Genomic DNA, 20,841 nt, shown 5'->3' with positions numbered 1-20,841 from the left:
CCCCGAACTCGCGTCGATGGGATAGGCGACATCCGACTATGGCTCTTGGGACCGCGACTCTGAACTCGCGTCGACGGGATAGGCGACATTCGGCTACGGTTCTTGGGACCGCAACTCCTAAACTCATGTCGACGGGATAGGCGACATCCGGCTATGGCTCTTGGGACCACGACTCCTAAACTCGTGTCGACGGGATAGGCGACATCCGGCTACAGCTCTTGGGACCGTGACTCCTAAACTCGCGTCGATAGGATCGGCGACATCCGGCTATGGTTCCTGGGACCGTGACTCCTAAACTCACGTAACGGCTTCATGAATTAACTAAAACTAACTCCCTCGATCCACGGTGAGCACCAACGCTTAGGACTACTCGCAACTCCACCTTACCCGATCCCATGGCGCGCACCGATGCCAAAGATCGAACTCTGTTGCATCCAAAACTAAGCTATCTCCATCCACGGCGCGCACCGACGCCAGGGTTTGTTTTAAAAAACCAAAAACTTCCTCGCCCGATCCCCGGCGCGCACCAACGCCGGGATCAATAAGTTCTGTCTCAATCCAATCCCTGCGCTTAAAAACACCTCGGCTGCACAACGACGCCATGGTTAAACAAAATTCCGTCTCAAAATAAAAACACGCATACACGCCTACTGAGACAACACCCCAGCCAATTCGGCCCTAACCGTCTGGGGCTCGGGGGCTACACTCGCGGGTGCGCTCGCGCGCACCCGCCGGCAAGACAAAAATCCCACAGATGATTCTGTCCGAATCGCCCGGGGGCTCAGGGGCTCCTGTCGGGTTCATAAACCCGGGGTCCCTCGAAGACCGGCTTCCATGCCAAGGCTCGGCCCAGAAGGACGGACTTTTCTTCTTCTAGACCGGCCCAAGAGTCTGAACTCAACAGACCGGAGCACTCGCTTCAGGCCCTGGCCGCCTTCGGCCCATCTTTCCATCCGGAGCACCTCAGGCTCATGCCAACTCCGAATGGCCTCTCCGATCAGAGCGCTGGCTTTAGGCCCCGGCCGCCTTCACACGGCCTCCGCTCGGAAAGCCTGACCCGAGGACCGCCTCCGACCTTAACCCCGTGTCTCCGACCGAGGTTCATAGAAAACCCTGCTCATCACTATTCTCCGACTGGCGCGCTAGAACCGACTGGGGACCATCCGACCGGGGATGCCCACTCGGAAAGAACCAGAAGGCGTGCGGAGAAAGACAAGGCATGGCTCACAAGTCAAAACCACTGTACCAGGGACCATACCCTGCACGAAACAGTGCTCTGCAGCCACCCTGATACAAAGTATTGTAGGGGCCGCTAGAAACTCCCATATGGTAGCCCCCCGCGTGTCTCTGGACATCGATCGCAGTATGGGCTCTAGGATTTGCCATACCGGGTGAACATAGCATGGCTCCTCACATGCTACTAGGCATCAAGAAGTATTTTGTAGGTACCGGCGTCATCCTTCCTGAAGAAGATAGCTCAACCTCCCATACACATCTGACACCCTACAACGACATCGACAGTATTGGGGGACGTCAACTATTATCCAATTTACATCACCGTATGCAGCAAGGCTTAGAAATATCTGTACTCTCTCCCCCTCACCTGTAAAGCCATCCCCTTCATCTATAAAAGGGATGCGCTCCCTCCAACAAGGGGAAGCTCAGACTCACTAGATCGACATCAACACTCCCAACCGCAGGACCACCAAGTTCTGACTCCGACCCTTCCGGTCATAGCCAACCGAACCTCTTGTACACTCCCTCATTTCTCCTTCTCGTTTGTACCCCCACTACAGACTTCGAGCACCTAGGCTCAGGAATAAAGTCACCGACCGACCCTCACTGAACGTAGGGCACGTTGTCTGAACCAGTATAAATCCCGTGTCATTGAGTGCTAGGCCACCTCCGATCACAACGTACAACAAAACTATAAATATTTACTAATTGGTCACTTTCTGCACCAACATGATATAATCTAGTGTTCTAAATAGCGGGTTATAGTATTTAGCAGAGGGGGTATGCTTAGCCAATATAGCGCCACTATATCATGCTATTTAGTACAACAGTGTTTGTAGTGGCAACCGGTATGAGCCGCTCCAGCCCGATATTTAGAATATTGATTCCACCTAATTTTTACAATTTTATGAATTTGGATGTAGAACATCTGCTAGTAGAAGTCCGATATAGGACTAAAATCTTTCAATCAATATGACATGAGCTTTAGCTATCTTCTGATGTATTCCCTTTATCTCAAAATAAGCACATTCTGATATCAACATTTTATATATCTAAATAGATGTATTATAAAAATATATGACAGGAATTATTTAATGATGTTTATTTGGTATTATGAATATTAATATTTTTATATGTTTGATGAAATTTAAAACTTTATTATTTTTGAAGGACGTGAGAAAGAATAAAGAGTAGAAAATAGTTTCTGATGCAAATATATAAGAGAGAAAGTGATTAGAATAATTTAGACATGGTATAAGATTTCTGTTATAAAATTGTCTTCTAAACTATTGGCCTCTCTAATATTTTAAACTCGGTCCATGCCCTTGGCCGGACTGCAAGAACACATGAATCGGACAAAGAAAAAGAGTGGTCGAAAAGGACCCCGCGCGTGGGCGTGGCGCTTGGCGGAAACACGAGCCTCATGGGTAATGGCAGCCAGCGCCCCGACTTTTCCTCTTTCCTCCCACCGGCCCGTCAAATTTTGGCATTAATTTCTCCTCCCCAACCCGTCGACCCCTCCTCGTCGTTGTTCTTGACGCTCGGCGGAAGAAAGAAAGAAAAAGTCTGCGTTTTATCCCTCACAATTGTTCCAGGTACAAACAAAATTTATAGGTTTCCAAGAAACCAGGACGGAGACATCGAGGAGGCGCCGTATAGCAACAAGCCCCTTCGGCCCCGTCTCCTCTGTCCATCGATCACCTCGTGCGTGTGCCGCAGCAGGCATCTCCGGCGAATCTGCTGGTTTGAGGCGCGGAGAGAGGTGAGTTTGCTGATCAGAGGTGATCTTACCCCTTCTGTCCGGTTCGATTTGCTGATGCGGCCGGCAGGTTTGGTCGTTTCTGGCCATCTGGGTGCGATTGTTGTGATTGCTTTGTGGGCTTGCGGCAGGCAATGACACTGATTCTAGAATTTTGTTCTGTTGGTTGGTTGTTCAGTGGGAAGGGGATAGATTCTTTTTTTTTTTCCTTGCCTTTCCTCCCGGCAAAAGAGAAGTTGCTTTGGTCAGTATTATGATTTTTTTGCCACTTCGGTATAGTAATCCAGTATGCACATGGAGAATCGTACATCTTTACTCGTTGGAACTCCAATATTGTTGGAGCATACTGTGCTCGTATCATCCGCCTTTTTAATAGCACGATTAGCTCACTTTGTTCAATGTAGTGTAGGAATACTCCTGTCTTCTCTCCTTTCTACTATTTTTTCTGATTTTTTTTTCTAATTCATGTACAAGAACTCGAGGGTGCTCTTCGGGGAGCTTTGTTAATAATTATTATGCTTTTACCATAATCTCGATCTGATACTGATAGCAAGCTGGAACCTGTCCCACACAGGATATTTTCATGCTGAGCAATCTAAACAATGGCACTAGCGCCCATGGACTACGCTGGTTCGATTAGTTCAGGCCAGAAGTACCTGGGCCGTTTCGGACTAGCCACCAGCAGTAGATTGCGATGGGTGGGATATGACACGAAATCAAGGACATATCAGTTGGTTGCTAGAGCCATATCCGTGGATCAACCGCAACTAGACTTCTCGAATCCCGACTGGAAGCAGCAGTTTCAGGAGGATTTCAATAAGCGCTTCAGCTTGCCACACTTGAGAGATGTAATTGATGTGGAACCGAGGCCAACTACATTTTCTCTCAAGAGCAGGTGACATATTTCCCCTCCTTTCCTTTATATTTGATTGGTCTCATATACTAATCCTAGTTTATATCATTTGTGACCGAATTTTTTTAGGTTTTGTTTAATGTGTGTAATGTTGTTACTCTGTCTACAACAGGACCCCTCTTGAGAATGTGAATGGTACCATGCAAGAATCATGGAACGGCTATGTGAATGATGATGACAGAGCACTTTTGAAGGTATGCATTTAGCATTGAGTTATATATTTACCGAGGCATGCTTTGTGTCCACAAGAAAATACTTTCTAGATTGAGTTATATATAGCACTGCATTCTTTATATATAATTGTTTCACTTGGGAGATAAATGCACAGTGAATATATATTTATGACTTGAATATACAGTGAATATATATCTATGACTTGAACTTTTAAGTGGCTTTATCTCTACATCAAAAACACACACAAAAAATCGATGATTTTCTTGCCATGTAGGATTAATCTTACTATTCGAGTGCATGCTTGTGATACTGCTTAGTGTGAACTGCTTCTGAACAGAAAAGGTGCCTTTTTCTGTTTCTAGGAAATAGTCAAGTGTGCAAGCTCACTTGTTTAGTCAGGTAAAAAACAGTAGATGGATTAGAAGTTACCCTTACAAACTTATTGCTTCTTCAGGTTATTAAGTTTGCCTCACCAACTTCTGCTGGAGCTGACTGCATTGACCCTGATTGTAGCTGGGTTGAACAATGGTGGTGCAACTACATGAATTCAAATTTTGTAGTGTAGAAATTATTTTTATTTCCCTAACCTACTTATTATCATTTCCAGGGTGCACCGTGCTGGTCCACGCAAACAAATATATTTTGAGCCTCAATATGTGAAGGCTGGGATTGTATCGTGTGGTGGGCTCTGCCCTGGTCTCAATGATGTCATTCGGCAGGTAGGTTAGAACTTGTGTGGATCTTGTATTGTTTAGAATAAAAATTTCTTAAAATTGCATTATAGAGAACAACATTCTAAGCTTTGAATTTGATCATTGTTTCTCTCTTGTAGATTGTGCTTACACTTGAAAAATATGGGGTGAAAAACATTGTTGGGATACAGCATGGGTTCCGTGGATTTTTTGAGGATCACTTATCAGAAGTGCCGGTAAGATTCTTTTCTACTTCATTTTAATCTGGAAACATTGATAGACCTGTTGAAGGGAGCTTACTCTTTTCCTTCATTCAGCTTTCTAGGCATGTAGTCCAAAATATCAATCTTGCTGGTGGTAGCTTCTTAGGAGTCTCTCGCGGTGGTGCAAACATTTCAAACATTGTTGACAGTATTCAGGCAAGTATATGTCCTTCTGTTACTTTGCATAATATGTCTACAATAATTACTAACTGAAAGACTCATCAACTTAATTTCGACATGCCACATTCAGGCTAGGAGGCTTGATATGCTCTTTGTACTTGGTGGAAATGGAACACATGCTGGAGCTAATGCTATACATGATGAGGTATTATTGAATCCAATGTTCATTGTAATGAATAGGTAGCTTATCTGAGTTCCTCTCATATAGGGCGGGCCTGGTGCAAGCGGTAGAGTCTTACTGCCTGTGACCGAAAGGTCCCGGGTTCGAGTCGCGGTCTCCTCGCATTGCACAGGCGAGGGTAAGGCTTGCCACTAACACCCTTCCCTAGACCTCGCACAGAGCGGGAGCTCTCTGCACTGGGTACGCCTTTTTTTTTGGATAAATATAGCATGAGTGAATGGCTCATACTTCCATGACTACTTATGCCACAACATTCTTAATGCAGTGCCGGAAGAGAAAACTGCAGGTATCAATTGTATGCGTCCCCAAAACTATTGACAATGACATATTACTGATGGACAAGACCTTTGGATTTGATACTGCAGTGGAAGCTGCACAAAGAGCTATCAACTCTGCATACATTGAGGTGATTCCTTCAGCAACACCTTGGTCTTATCAAGCACATATAGATCTTATGAAATGTATGCACAGAGTGCCTGTGGTTAACATTTTATTGGACTTAGGCACATTCTGCATTTCACGGCATTGGATTGGTCAAGCTGATGGGAAGAAGCAGCGGCTTCATCACAATGCATGCCTCCCTGTCAAGTGGCCAAGTAGATATCTGTCTGATACCTGAGGTATGAAGAGCACGTTTGGTTCAGTCTATGACAGGTGGGCCAAATGACTAAGGCCCTGTTTTGATCCCAAGGCTAAAAATTAGCCCATCTTGTGATAATTGGCTAAATATGGGCTAATGGGTTCTAACCACCAATTAGCCCATGTTTATCCCTCTTATTTGGCATCCAAAAATAAGGGCTAACTGTTAGCTCCCTGGATCCAAACAGGCCCTAAGAAGTTAGGCTGATTAAACACTAGCAAAGAAAACTGTGACTGCCTAAGCTTAGTTGTGGCAACCTTAGGCTGCAATCCAAACATGCCCAAACTCTTCTATTGTTTATGCATCCCCATGTACCACACTGGTTAATCTAAATCATTGGTTACCAAAATGAAGGTACCATTCACTCTTGATGGACCGAACGGAGTTCTTCGACATCTCGAGCACTTGATAGAGACCAAGGGATTTGCTCTGGTTTGCGTTGCAGAAGGAGCAGGACAGGTTAGATCTTGTTGCATTAAAAGATAATCGTGTTACCTCTAGCACCAGTTTGGGTGTCTTTTATTTTGTTACTGTGGTTGCTCGTGTATAATATGAGAAATCCAGTTTAAGTAATTCTCTTTTCTATATGTTGGGTTATACAAATTGTTCAAGAAGTAATGTTCTGATGCATTTTCAGGAATATTTTCAAAAGTCAAATGCAACTGATGCATCAGGGAACATGGTTCTTAGTGACATTGGTGTCCACCTTCAGCAGAAGGTTAGTCCAGTTTAATCTTCAGCCACTGTAATGGGCATAAAGCACTGGGTGGAATGGCTTTACCTGTGTTGGATTTACGGTTGATGAACCTTATTAACTTTAGTCGTGCCATGCCACAGATCAAGTCCCATTTCAAGGATATAGGAGTCCATTCTGATGTCAAGTATATTGATCCCACGTACATGCTCCGCGCTGTGCGTGCCAATGCATCTGATGCCATCCTGTGCACCGTGCTTGGTCAGAATGCTGTAAGATATCATTTCTCCTTGCTGCCTCTCTGCCTCATGACAAAATCCTGCATTTTTCGTTCCTAACCATTTGTCGTTCTGTGTAAATCCTGCAGGTTCATGGTGCCTTTGCGGGTTTTAGCGGCATCACAACCGGGGTGTGCAACACACACAATGTTTACTTACCGATACCAGAAGTCATCAAATCCACGAGGTTTGTCGATCCAAACAGTCGGATGTGGCACCGGTGCCTGACCTCAACCGGGCAGCCGGACTTCCATTGATCAATTATTAGCGAAGCTTGTAATAGAGCATCTGATTGTAAAATGAAGGTGCAGTATGGCAAAATAATCATCTGATGGATTTTTCATACCCCATCTGAAAAAAGAGAAACATCTTTGTCACCTTGTTGAGATGCAAGATGGATGCAATAGGCATCTCGCTACGCTAACCAGTTCCCGCAAGACGCTGGGTGCTGCGGGTTTTATTTGTCTGTAGTATGTAGCCAGTCATGCGAAACAGCCACTCACGATTCTCCTGTACCCCTTTGTAAATGGAACCATAGACGTGTTTGTAATGTGCATCCTGTGTATCCTAACCTTTGCACCTGTGGTTTGTACTTGGATACAGTGAATGAGCTTGGATCAGTCAATCTGCAGTTTCTGCAATCAGCTCCTGGACCGGAAGAGCACGTATTTCACGCCCATTCATCCTCTTCGGTGACTTCTGCAGGAGTATCAAAAAGAGATGATGGTCCTCGAACTTCCCCCATCGTGTCATCCAGATTCCGAAACACTTAAAATACATTTCTAGGCCATCAAACTTATCTTTGTATATTATCTAGATCCTAAACTTTCAAAATGCTATTTTAGATCCCTAGACTTGTCTCAGCGTATCGTTTAGGTCCTTAAGCCTGCTATATTATATCATTTGTTAGGTCCAAATAGGCGTGTTCTACTCCTTGTCATGATGCCACATGCCACAACAATTGGAATTCAAACCTCATTCTTGACTGGGGAAGAAAATGACAAAACAATTGTTCGCCTACCTCCTTCGTCTAAGAAGCACCAGCTAGACTTGTCGCCATCACTACTAATGATGTCATGGCATTTGATGTCGAGGATGATGAAGACGTACATGGGGGTGGGGATGGCGAGTTGGTGCCGGTGATGTGATGCCACACTAGATTTGAATGCACAGAGAGGGAGAGAACATGGAGATTCAGCGAGAAGAGAGAGGGAGAGCATGATGGAACGCTAGTCTAGAAACCAACACGTGGGTTGCTTGTTGGAGCTTGTTTGAACCTAGATGGCACATTAGCATAAGTTTGAGGACTAAACTATAAAGTTTTGAAAGCCTTGAACCTAGATGACTTGGATCCATAAAGATACGCTTTGAGAGTTCAGGGGCCTAAATGTTATCATATCACAAGACAAACAAACCACTCATGCATTTTCCTCCTTAATCAACAAGACACGTGAGCTTTGAAAATTGCTTTTGACCTAGTGTCTTCTGGACCTCTGCAGTTTTAGTTTCTCCACCATTGATCTCAGCGCCTACTGTTTTCTCGGCATTCAATAGGAGCATCTTGTCGGACGATTCTGTTGATGTAAATTATGAAAAGACTGAATAAATTAAATGATAATTCCGACGATCAGTGGTAAAAAAATTGATCATGTAGAATTATAAACAGATTTATTGGTCAGTGATACAAATGAAAAGATTTATTGGTTACATTTTATTTCCTACCCACATGCCCAAGAGGAGATTTATCAGGGACCTCGATATCTGAAAGCCATTTGTGAGATTTATATCCTGCATTTGGAGCACATATATGTTATGAGTAACATGCCACAGACATCCTTTGGTAAGAACTTGAGCTGCGTCAAGATATTAGTGGAATACCAGTCAAGTTCTTTACAAACATGCCAGTAGGATACCAGTCAAGCTTCTTTCCAAAATCCTTTTAGAAGTTATATGGTCAGAATCCAAATAGAAAGAAAACTCAACATATAAAGTATAAAATGACCGAATAAATATATGTAAACTACAATGCACGATGTGAAAAATGTCTCTGTTGTTCCATTAATCAAACAAAATTGTATCTTCAATTGAATATACTAGATGATACCCCGCGCGTTGTTGTGGGGATTTTGTAAAGGGATTTATAGTTCTTTTGGATTGATGTAGAAGTGTCAATCATTACAATTTAACTAATTTCAAGGTGAGTATATATATATATATATATATATATATATATATATATATATATATATAATAAAATATAATATTGCTTGTGTACGGTAGAATCCATCCAAAAAGGTTTTTTTAGATGATGGAAGAAGTATCCGGCTTCATTCTCTCAAGAGAGAAAAGTCATATTCATGAAGATACATCATTGATCAACATGATAGGAGTATTAATAAGATTCCTTAATTACAAACTATATTTCTAGTTTTACATGTGGTGGCGAAAAAAATAGCATAATTAGAAGAGCATGATATATGACACCATACTTACCAATTAACCATACGACATGGATATACTTCACATGGACGACAAAACACGACGTGGACGACAGGAGGAGTGTTCGAAAACGTCGGTCTTTGGCCAAGGAGATGCCTCCTCTCTGTGCTCACTGCCGGGCCATGCTGGAGGAGCTCGATGGTGGTGGTCATCCTAGCGGTAGCGGCTCTCCGCCGCGCGTGTCACCACTAGCGAACGCCAAATTGTTGAGGTATAGCGCACAAGCTCACGAACGCCAACTGCCGTCGCTGATTGAGTCCAGTGCGCGGTGACCACAGCGCCCAGGCAGGGCACCCCCGCGCCCACGATGTACACATAGGTGCGGTTGCCAATTCAGCAACCAGTGTTGTAACACATATACTCATCAGAGATAAATAGAAAGACTGTTGGCTCTCCTATCTCCTTTCTTCGTGGTATCAGCTAGCACGGGTTGATCCCTCGCCTCTCTCCGTCGCAGCTTCCTCACCTCCGTGCCATCTCGCCGTCCTACTCTCTTTCTTCCCCCGCGCCATGGATGACATGACCGACAATCCTCTCTTCGACATGCTCTCCAGTGCTGCATCCTCGGCCACTCCTCGCCTGAGTCCTCCATCGATGGCTATGCACCTGCCCCTACGCCTCCTCCCGCTGCTATACTTCAAACGGTGAACATCAAGTCTCATGTTCCCATCGTCCTCGAGCTCGCCGAGCCTAACTACGACGAGTGGCGCTGCTTCTTTGATGCGTTCCTCGGCAAGTTCAGCCTCGGCGGCCATGTTTTCTTCCCGCCAACCGCCACGCCGATCAACGCCAAAGGCAAGCTATCCGCCGATGGACCCGTTGTCGACGATGTGCACTCCAACCGTGGCCGAGCGGGAGCACTCCAGTACCTGAAGGTGACACGGCCCGACATTGCCTTCACTGTGCAGTAGGTGTGTCTCCATATGCACGACCCGCGCGTGCCGCACATGACGCTCCTCAAGCGCATACTACGGTATGTCCGCGGCACGACATCGCATGGGCTACTTCTCCGCACCTCCACTGACTTCACCGTCACTGCGTACTCCGATGCCGATTGGGGTGGCTGCCCCGACACCAGGCGCTCGACATCCAGTTTTTGCGTCTACCTCAGCGACTCCCTCAGTCTCGTGGTCATCGAAGCGCCAACCTAAGGTACGCGCTCCAACCCCAAGGCTGAATACCGGGTGGTGGCGAATGCAGCAGCTGAGTGCATCTGGCTCCGACAGCTGCTTAGGTGAACTGCGCAGCGACATCTCGAAGGCCACGGTGGTCTTTTGCGACAACGTCTCCGCCGTCTACATGTCGATGAATCCAGGTTCATCACAAGCGGACGAAGCATATTGAGCTGGACATTCATTTTATTCGCAAACGAGCTGGGTGAACTCTGAGTGCTCCACGTTCCCACCGGCGAACAGTTCACGGACGTGATGACGATGGGCCTACCGGCGGTGACCTTCGAACGTTTTTGTTCCAGTCTTTGTGTAGTGCCGCTCGCCCATCATACTAGTGTGGGGGGGGGGGGTTGAGGTATAGCGCACAGCTCACGAACTGCCAACTGCCGTCGCTGACTGAGTCCAGTGCGCGGTGACCACGCACCCAGGCAGGCACCCCCGCACCCACGATGTACACTAGCACATAGGTGCGGTTGCCAATTCAGTAACCAGTGTTGTAACATACATATACTCATCAGAGATCAATGGAAAGACTTGTTGGCTCTCCTATCTCCTTTCTTCACAAATATCAGCAACTATCATTGACCAGCGGTAGCACCTGCTGTTTTCTATGGAGGACCCAGAGGACACAAAGACAAAGGGTTTGGAGATTCTGCACATGTCATTGTAATATCTTTGGCTCGTGCTAAAAATTTCTGTGATGATGGCTTGATATAGCTTAATGATGTATGAGATGCTATCCTTTGTATGAGATATGTGATTTTGATAGGGCGTCTCACTTAAATTTCACTCCTCACGTAGGTGATCTCCTAGTCATCCCCGCCCAAAATCCCTCGTTTGCTCATAGTCAATTTGCTAAGTCACAACTTTAGAAAATAAACTTGTAATTATTTAATAAGGTTTACGAACTAGTTGTCAAATAGAGATAGGCTAGAATATGCTAAAAGAGAAGGATTAAGTTAACTTATAGTCTTGCTCCTAAAGCATAGAAGTTTCATATTAGGGTTTTAGAAACACGATGATTGAGTTAGGAAAAGCTTGATAAGAGGACCACATGTGTAAGTAAACTTGAGCTCTGATACCCGCTGTGAGGGTCCTGAGCGCCAATCTAGCTAAACCGATTGCCATCCACTTGGCCGAATCGTTTTAGCCTAAACTGACATCAAGGATCCCTAGGAGAGTGCCATCCGTACCTCCTCTTCAGGATCTTTTATGATTGAGTTGCACCACACTGGGCCAATCATCAAGCAACTCACATATCACAATCATATTATGATGAAGAATTTAACCATTTACATCATTGACCATAAAGAAGTGACAACTCGATTTGATATGCTATCAAGCTAATTCATTGAATAACCCATGATCTGACTAAGTTTTATTCTCAATCTCTTCTCTACTATCATCAGAATAACTGTAGCTCATTTTGGGGACGTCTATCCCGATGTATGCTACAATTCGACTTCATTGAGCTTGGCTCAATGGTCACCAAGTCGAATGTACATGCCAAACAACTTATCGGCAACACCGTGAGTACATTGCATACTTGCAGGGTTTATACTAACATATATATTTGGTGGATGCAGGGTTTAATAGGTGTTTGTAACTTTGCATAAAAGACATGGCATTCATTGACAAATAATATGAGCATGATTGATGATTCAATTCATACCAAGTATGATTATATTGATAAGTAGTAATTGAGAAACATAGTTAGGTGATCAATATCATAATTCATCTCATCATCAACACTACACTAAGTCTAGAAGAACGACCAAGTAAGTCCGTCTGAAGACTTCAGGCTTTCAAAAATATCTATGTAGAGGTGTACAACTATACCCACACGGACACCAAGGATGAACCACCATACCCATCCCAGATAAGGGTTGCCTCATGTTTTCGACCTTTCCTCAATGTGTCTCTCAAATCGACGGTTTGATGAGGTACATATGTAATGCCATCGCATCTACACCGCATCACCCCTCGTGCCGAATCCATGCGATAAGCAAGTCACCACTAAGTACCTGGCTTACTATCCCCATTTGCGACATGTGGTCTGTATGGGTGGTTACTCAAACTCACTATCCCATGAATGGTCCTTAGCTACTCCATGAGCTACGTCACTTGAGATCCAACACTCACAGTGACCTTACCCCTCGCTTGAGTAGAGATTACCATTTGATTGTCACTTAATTATCTAAAATTGAGGTTGGTCCTTAGTCACATTGAGAAAATTGAGTCAAGTTGACACCCTTGCAAGTTTTAAGGGGTTACTTATCCTGGTGTAGATCCAACACGGGCGAGAGTGAGTACCCTGCACTTGACTTCTATCGAAGCTAGCCAACTAAGCAATTAAGCGATCCCAGCCCATTGTATATGTAAAAGGCCATGTTTAACTTGAGTGAGTTGGCCTAACTTAGTGAATCATCATTAAGTGGTCCATCATTTTAAATGAAATGCAACTCATAATGAGTAACATGTAGGCATCCAAAATAGGGCTAATAGTAGTGGTGCCTGCTTGTCATGAAGTCCTAATGACCAAGGGCGATCATGACCACCCATAAACGTTCCTCACATCCTAGGTTAACCTGCAAGGAGACATCAGAAGAGTTGGAGATGAGCTCACTTGATTGAAATGAGAGATAAAGAGCATATGGGAGTGATTCGAGATAGAGAGCTTTGATGACTGATCTAATAGTGGATTAGTGTTATACTAATAATTTATATCTAGACATGTGATAGGGTGATTAGGTCCAAGGGTTAAGGGTTAAACATTTAAATATTCATCGGACAATTCGTCCATTTGATGAACGATCAGTGGAAAGGATTCTCAAAGCTAGCAAGTTTGTTTTGGGCTCTGAGTGAATTGACAGAATGTAATAGTGAATTGTTGGATGATCTGTGGTTTTGATGGAACATGACTCAGAACGATCAGTGAGTGTAGGAACTTAGTCATTTTGGTGATCGTGTTCTCACAGATGATATATGAATTTGACGAATGCTCCCTGGTGAACTATGTGCCCTTGGGTTATCTGGAAAATCAATTTTTATCCTTTGCGGATGATCCGTGCTTCTCACAGATGATCCATGAAATCATTATCATTGAAGACTAAGTATTGGTGTGATTTTTGGTTAAGTGTTTGTGCTGATAGATGATCCGTAGAAATGACAGATGCTCCGTCAATGTGTCAATAGAACCTATGTTCTTCATTGTTCATGGTGTTTATTTGTGATTCGAGCCTATATTATGGATGATGTTTACCATGCATGTGCAATGGCTCTCTAGGGTTGTTTAGGTAACATGTTAGGCTAGTGATGGTTAGGTTTTAAGCCCTATTTATCATGTGCATCTAGTGATTTGAGAATTAATCATTCATGAGAAAAAGAGAGATTAAGTCATGAAATTGGGCATGGCAACTTTTAATTGAGATTGGGTGACCTCTAGGCCACCAAGATCAAAGATTGGATCTTGCTTAACCTTGCTTCCGAGCAAAAGAGGTAGATTTGGCCATTCATGAGATTTCTTGCAAAAATTCATAAAATGCATTAGATAGAAATTGGAGAGATTGAGCTAGGAATGATCTTGAGCTTACTCTTAATATGATGGAGCAACTACTAAGCTTCACATTGCATCCATGCATGAAGGAATCAAGGGTTAGGGTTGGAGAGAGGATCTCAGGAAAATGAGAAGAGAGATCTCTTGAGCTAATCATGGATTGAGATGGAGATGGAGATGCTTTGGTGCTTGAGATAGGTGTTGATCCTTCCTTCCTTTTCTTCTTTTCTTTCTCTTCCTTCTCTTCTTCTCCTTCACTTTCTCTCTCTAGTTCCTCTTGTTCTTCCTTTGTAGAGAGGGGGAGGGGAATGGAAATGGGAGAGTGAGTGGTGCTGAGCTGAACCTGCGGATCTTCTCTACCAACTCATGCTAGCATGTGGGGCTAATGGGGTAGAGTTGAGGATAGCTCATTCCTAGCTCTATCATTTTGAACTTATGATTTGACGGCTGATCAGTCGATTTAATCGGAATGTTTCATCAAAACTCTGATTTTGGGAAATTGATTTAGAGAAAGAGGGTGTTGGCATTGAGGCCAATAATCTTGTTCTAGGAGTTAATAAACACTTGTAGAGAGATTAGAGATGTTGAGTAGCATCCTTCTCAGAGTATCTTCTTGAGTTTAGCTTCAAGTTGTCCAAGGTTGACTCCTAGTTGACTTTGGTTGACTTGAGAAGATTGATAGGGTTGAGTAGCAAATTTGTAGAGAGCACTAGGAATCCTTCAATGAGAGTGATAATGTTAACCATTGATTGCAAGGTCATCAAGGAGGTCATCAAGTTTGAGGGGCTATGCAAGGTCATCAAGGAGGTTCTCTAGAAAAAAATTTAGTTGGAATGACTTTGGGTCATGACATCGATTGATAGGGGCATGAAAACCATTGATTGCATAAACACCAATCATTATTGTGACCTAACTTTTATTGCCTCTACAAAACACATGTTAGTCAGAATAATTGTGTTGTCATTAATCACCAAAACCTAATTAGGTGCCTAGATGCTTTTAACTAGCAATTCAGACATGGCCATGTCCGCCTTGTGTTGCTGGAGACCTCGGTGGTGTTGTTGTCTAGATAATTCATCACCTCGATGAAGAATAGTCACTAGCACTTGTGGCCGCTGACGTACTGCTCATCACAACTGTAGTAGAGCCCCCTATGAGTGACATTTGGCCAACTCAACAGGGGAGAGACAATGGAACAATGGGGAGGAGCCATAAATGCTGCTACTATAGACATTGCTGGTAGCACCAGTGCTAGTGCCGGCACTAGTGCAACTAGGGTTGTAGCCGGGGCTTGCGGTGGCACTGGCAAGACTAGTGTCGGTGTTTTGGACCGGTGGGCCCTCAACCAACTAGTGAAAATGTACTACGTGCCCCTAATCCTGGATGGTGATGCAAAGAGACACAAGGTTTATATTGGTTCAGGCAATAGGTGCCCTACGTCCAGTCTGAGAGATCGATCTTGTATTCCTTGCACTGAGGTGCTTGTAGTAGGGGTTTACAAGCAGGGCGAGAGAGGGAGCTAGTCCCAGGTCTCTACGTGGAGCGGTGTGGGTTGCTTGAGATGTTGATCTTAGGCAGCAAGGGAGCGTGCGTATTACAGAGTGTTGAGCGTTGCTTGTGCGTGTGTGTGTCTAAGCAATGTCTCCGTCTGTGCGTGCGTCTAAGCGTGTGTGTGTTCGTCTGCGTGTTCGTGTCTATGCCTGAGTTCGTGAGCCCGTGTCTAGAAGCGGCCCCGGTCACTCCCTTTTATAATCGAAGGGAGGCATAGGGGCGTCACATGCATTTGCTACATGGTGGTTCATGAGCAGAGGTGGTATGCCGAGCCCTATAGCTTGTCACTTTGGCAACATGGTTGGTGGAGTAGTCTTGTCCTTGATGCACTGGAGCGACGCGCCAGTCACGCCCGATCCTGTGCGACGTGGGAGCTCCAGTGATAGCTTGACTTAGGGCATGGCACATGCTGTGGACAATGTGCCGGTCACTGTATGTTGACAGCGTAGAGAGCCGAGGCCCAGTCGGTGCAGAGGCCAAACCATCGTGGGGGGCTCGGCGGGCACGAATCCCGAGGCTGCCGAGACCCCAAAGCGGATGGCCGAGGCTCGGAGGGAGCAGTTGGTCCTGTACACTGATTCCAAGGCTATAGGTACCTAGACTTGACTCCCCATGCCATGCTATCCTCAGAGTAGGGGTTAGGTAGCACAGTGCAGTATGGGTGTTAGTCATGGGCACAGTGCCGAGCATAGCGGTCGGTAACCCCTGCCCCATCCTATCCCGGATGGCATGGTGTTGATGCGACTCCCATCTCGTCGGTCACTCCGCTGTGTCGAGCCATCGTTCGGCTAACATCGTGGGAGTGGTTGGTCACGTTAGTTGGACGTGACGTTCTGTCAGGGAAATCGGTCGAGGCAGAGGCAACAGGGTTGTCGCCGAGCTAGCCTCGAGTGAGGCAGAGAATTGGTACCCCATCCGAGGCCTTATGTGCGGGGCCTCGAGCGAGACAGAGAATCGGTACCCTATCCGAGGCCTTATGTGCGGGGTCTCGAGCAAGGCAGAGAATCGGTACTTCGCCCGAGGCCTTACGTGTGGGGCCTCGAGTGAGGTGGAGAATCTGTTCGAGGTGGGCCGTGCGGTCCAGCCGAGCCTCGAACAAGGTGGGGGTTAGCCAGTAGTTGTCTCTTGGCTTTGATTTTTACAGGGTCTAAGCGATTTTTTGGTTCTTGCTTAGGGGACCCCTTTTTATGGTACCCGACAGTAGCCCCCGAGCCTCGAGGAGAGTGTGAGTGCTCTCACTGAGGTTTTGATGAGACTTGGCTCACGGCAGCTCCTGGTAGGATGGTGTTTCGTACTTGAGGCCTCGGTGGGTGCACGCGAGCGCACCCACTGGGTGTAGCCCCCGAGGCCCTAGAGGAGTGGATTTATTCCTCCAGGGGCTTTTTTCATGTTGAGCGAGGGGTTTTATCGCGTTTGCCAAGCCCACGAGTGCGAGTTCGGGTCGCTGGGTCTCGGCTTGGTTGCAGGAAGAGCCACCAAGCCTCTGTGCGGAGCAAGTGGGCGATCAGGAGTTTCCCTGTCTTTTTTGTGTGGCCCTCATGCATCCTTTTTGTTTGGAAGGAGGGGTGGAGTATGCTAGGCTACCCTCGGTGGGCGCGAGCAGTGACACCTCCAATGAGCTGTTATCGGGTAAGTCTAAGTGGAGGCCTATGCCCCATTCAACAGGGGTCAGCTGGTGGTCTAGAGACGCACTCCAAAAGTACCAGAGGGCTTCTCTAGTGGGTCCCAGGGCTATTCGATTGGCCTAGGGGCTCGATGCCTCCCTTTAGTGGGATCCCATTCAGAGACCTCCCTGCTGGTCTCGGACATGACTTAGGGCATCCCGAGCGATCGCTTGCTTAGGCCTCGGCCATGTACGGGCTTGCCCATAGTCATCCCTGACTCTATTGTCCTAGGGCAGCTATCGAGACCCTCGGGGGCCTAGCCTTCAAACCCCTGGACCGTAGCGGGCTTGATGCCCTTTATCGCGTTTTGCCGAGCCCCCGAGTGTGAGCTCTCACGCATCCTTTTCGTTCAGAAGGAGGGGTTGTTTGCTGAGCCTTCGAGTGCGAGTTTGGGTCGCTGGGTCTCAGCTTGGTTGCAGGAAGAGCCCCTGAGCCTCTGCACAGAGCGAGAGGGTGATTAGGAGTTTCCCTATCTTTTTTGTGCGACCCTCGTGCATCCTTTTCATTCAGAAGGAGGGGTTGTTTACCGAGCCTTCGAGTGCGAGTTTGGGTCACTGGGTCTCAGCTTGGTTGTAGGAAGAGCCCTCGAGCCTCTACACGGAGCGAGAGGGCAATCAGGAGTTTCCCTATCTTTTTTTGTGCGACCCTCGCGCATCCTTTTTGTTCGGAAGGAGGGGTTGTTTGCCGAGCCTTCGAGTGCGAGTTTGGGTCGCTGGGTCTCGGCTTGGTTGCAGGAAGAGCCCCCGAGCCTCTGCACGGAACGAGAGGGCGATTAGGAGTTTCCCTGTCTTTTTTGTGTGACCCTCGCGCATCCTTTTTGTTCGGAAGGAGGGGTTGTTTGCCGAGCCTTCGAGTGCGAGTTTGGGTCGCTGGGTCTCGGCTTGGTTGCAGGAAGAGCCCCTAAGCCTCTACCCAGAGCGAGAGGGCGATCAGGAGTTTCCCTATCTTTTTTGTGCGACCCTCGTGCATCCTTTTCGTTCGGAAGGAGGGGTGGAGTATGCCAGGCTACCCTTGGTGGGCGCGAGCAGTGACACCTCCAGTGAGCTGTTATTGGGTGAGTCCAAGCGGAGGCCCTGCCCCATTCGATAAGGGTCGGCTAGTGGTCTAGAGACGCACTCCAAAAGTACCAGAGGGCTTCTCTAGTGGGTCCCAGGGCCATTCAGTGGGCCCCGGGGGCTCGGTGCCTCCCTGTGGTGGGATCCCATTTAGAGACCTCCCTACTGGTCTCGGACATGACTTAGGGCATCTTGAGCAATCGCTTGCTCAGGCCTCGGCCATGTATAGGCTCACCCATAGTCATCCCTGACTCTATTGTCCTAGGGCGGCTGTCGAGACCCTCGGGGGCCTAGCCTTCGAACCCCTGGACCGTAGCGGGCTCGGTGCCCAGTTCCTTAGTCTAAAAGGAATCGGGTGGGTGATATTCCCCTCCCATCGGCTAACAACGACGGGCGCACCCTTTGAGGTAGTTTCTTAGGGAGACGGAACGACACCTGCCATCACTGCGGTTGGATGCGACGTGATGTCTGCGGATGGGACATTACCATGCGCACGATTAATAAGGAAAAGGTGGATGCGTGGGCGGTTTAATCGGATCTGGATTAACTGCGCCAGATCTGAGGGAAACTTCCCCAATTTCATCGCCCGTCCATTTTGCCCCCTTCCCTCATAAATACGTGACGAGCCTCGCCCCTCCCCTCCTTACCTTGCCTACATATGTTTGACCTTTCTGCCCTTGAGCGGTTGCTAAGAACAGAGAGCGCCAGGGAGAAGAAGGGAGAAGGGGGAGGAAGAGAGAGAGAGAGAGAGAGAGAGAGAGAGAGAGAGAGAGAGAGAGAGAGAGAGAGAGCGAGCCTTACCGCCGTAGCCACATTCTCCACTGTGCAATGGCCGGCGGTGCTGTTGTCCTCTAGGCGGATCCTTGGGGTCCATCCGACTTGTCTGTGGAGACGCTACAGTCGCTCGTCGATGATGGCCTCCTCCGCCCGGTTACCGACCCCAACAGACCGGAGTGGATTGCTCTGGGGGGTGAGCTGGAGCTGAGGCCACATGATGGCTACATCGTGAGCTTTATGTCCTTTCACGAGCATGGTCTTGGCCTGCCGGTGGACCAGTTCATGCGGGCGCTCTCGCACTACTATGGTGTGGAGCTCCACAACTTCAACCCCAACTCCATCACGTAGGCGGCCATCTTCGTCGCTGTCTGCGAGGGGTACCTGGGCATTGCCCCCACTAGGAGCTGTGGCTCCACCTCTTTTGGACGGGGCTCACCACCAAGCCGACAGGCATGGCGGGCACGCGGAAGGTGATGAGGGCCGGCGGCTACACTCTCCAAGTGCGCTAAGACCGGTAGCTCCTCTACATCCCAGCCTAGCTCGCATCGTCCAACCATCACTGGTACAACAGCTGGTTCTACCTTTGCAATGATGACGGTGGGCTTCCCCCCTATACCAGGTGGGTCGTGGAGAGCCAGCGGGAGAAGTGGAGGTACAGCATCTCGGTGGTCGATCAGCCCAAGCTGCAGTCACTCCTGGAGGGGCTGGAGACACTGCGTAGCCGTGGCCTTACGACGGCTATGGTCGTGGCGGCCTTCCACCGCTGGAGGGTACTACCACTAATGGCTCGGTGGCAGCGCCTGTTCGACATGACACCAGATGAGCCGATCGAGGGCGTCCGGATGTCCACCGTCGCCCTCTCCGATGAGGAGATTCTACGTCGGGTGAGAGAGACGGTGGAGGGGCAGCTAAGGAGCGGTGGTCTAACCCCATTCACAATGCGCCCATCGTGGGGGTACCTCTCTCTGGTAAGTCACGCGCTACTGCAGCCCCCGAGGCCTCCTCATTCCTCACCATTTTCTGTTCCCTTATTTGTGTTCACCGTTCCTGCAGGGGATGAGGGATGTGCAAGCCTCCCCGCCGCCCGTTCCCAAGGACGCAAAGCGGCAGGTGGTGAACAGGGCGCATGCCGAGGCACAGAAGAAGCGAAAGGACGCCGAGGAGGCAAGGCATAAGAGGAAGAACCTTGAGCGCGAGGAGCTGGAGAAACGTCGCCGATAGCAGAGGCACGATGGTATCCCGGTGGAGCCGTCTCCGTCACCGTCGTTGTCAGATTCCTTGAGCGATGCCGATGAGAGCGAGGCGGGGCAGGGTACCTTGGACCATCTTCCTGACATCAGAGGGTCGGTGCCCGGGGCGTCGGCGAGCAGCCCAGCGTTTCCAGGAGGAGGAGGAGAGGACACCTCGGGGCCGGCGATCGCCCGCCCCGGGGCCGAGGCCGACATGCCTGAGGCACGAGCGTTAGGGAAGCATGCCGTCAGCTCGGTGGGCTCGATGGAAGAGGTGGAGCAGGCGGCGGCGGGGGCGACGCAACCACCTCCACAGAGGGTCGAGGGG

The 20,841-nt window shown here is 47.7% G+C and overlaps 1 protein-coding gene across 1 annotated transcript; it reads left to right on the top strand.

Annotated features, from left to right (window-relative positions):
* Positions 1-2,593: 2,593 nt before the first annotated feature.
* Positions 2,594-7,586, top strand: LOC136539102 (ATP-dependent 6-phosphofructokinase 5, chloroplastic-like). The gene is made up of 14 exons (XM_066531040.1): positions 2,594-2,998; positions 3,570-3,890; positions 4,021-4,102; positions 4,537-4,610; positions 4,690-4,801; positions 4,915-5,010; positions 5,092-5,193; positions 5,288-5,362; positions 5,664-5,804; positions 5,902-6,018; positions 6,393-6,497; positions 6,676-6,756; positions 6,876-7,004; positions 7,100-7,586. Exons 2-14 carry the CDS (start codon positions 3,598-3,600, stop codon positions 7,265-7,267), a joined length of 1,575 nt encoding a protein of 524 aa, XP_066387137.1. The 5' UTR covers positions 2,594-2,998; positions 3,570-3,597; the 3' UTR covers positions 7,268-7,586.
* Positions 7,587-20,841: the final 13,255 nt, after the last annotated feature.

Source organism: Miscanthus floridulus, chromosome 2 (genome assembly GCF_019320115.1).
Source record: "Miscanthus floridulus cultivar M001 chromosome 2, ASM1932011v1, whole genome shotgun sequence".
Taxonomy (NCBI): Eukaryota; Viridiplantae; Streptophyta; class Magnoliopsida; order Poales; family Poaceae; genus Miscanthus; species Miscanthus floridulus.
The sequence above is the reverse complement of the archived record's forward strand: the minus strand, read 5'-3'. Positions and strand labels throughout refer to the sequence as shown.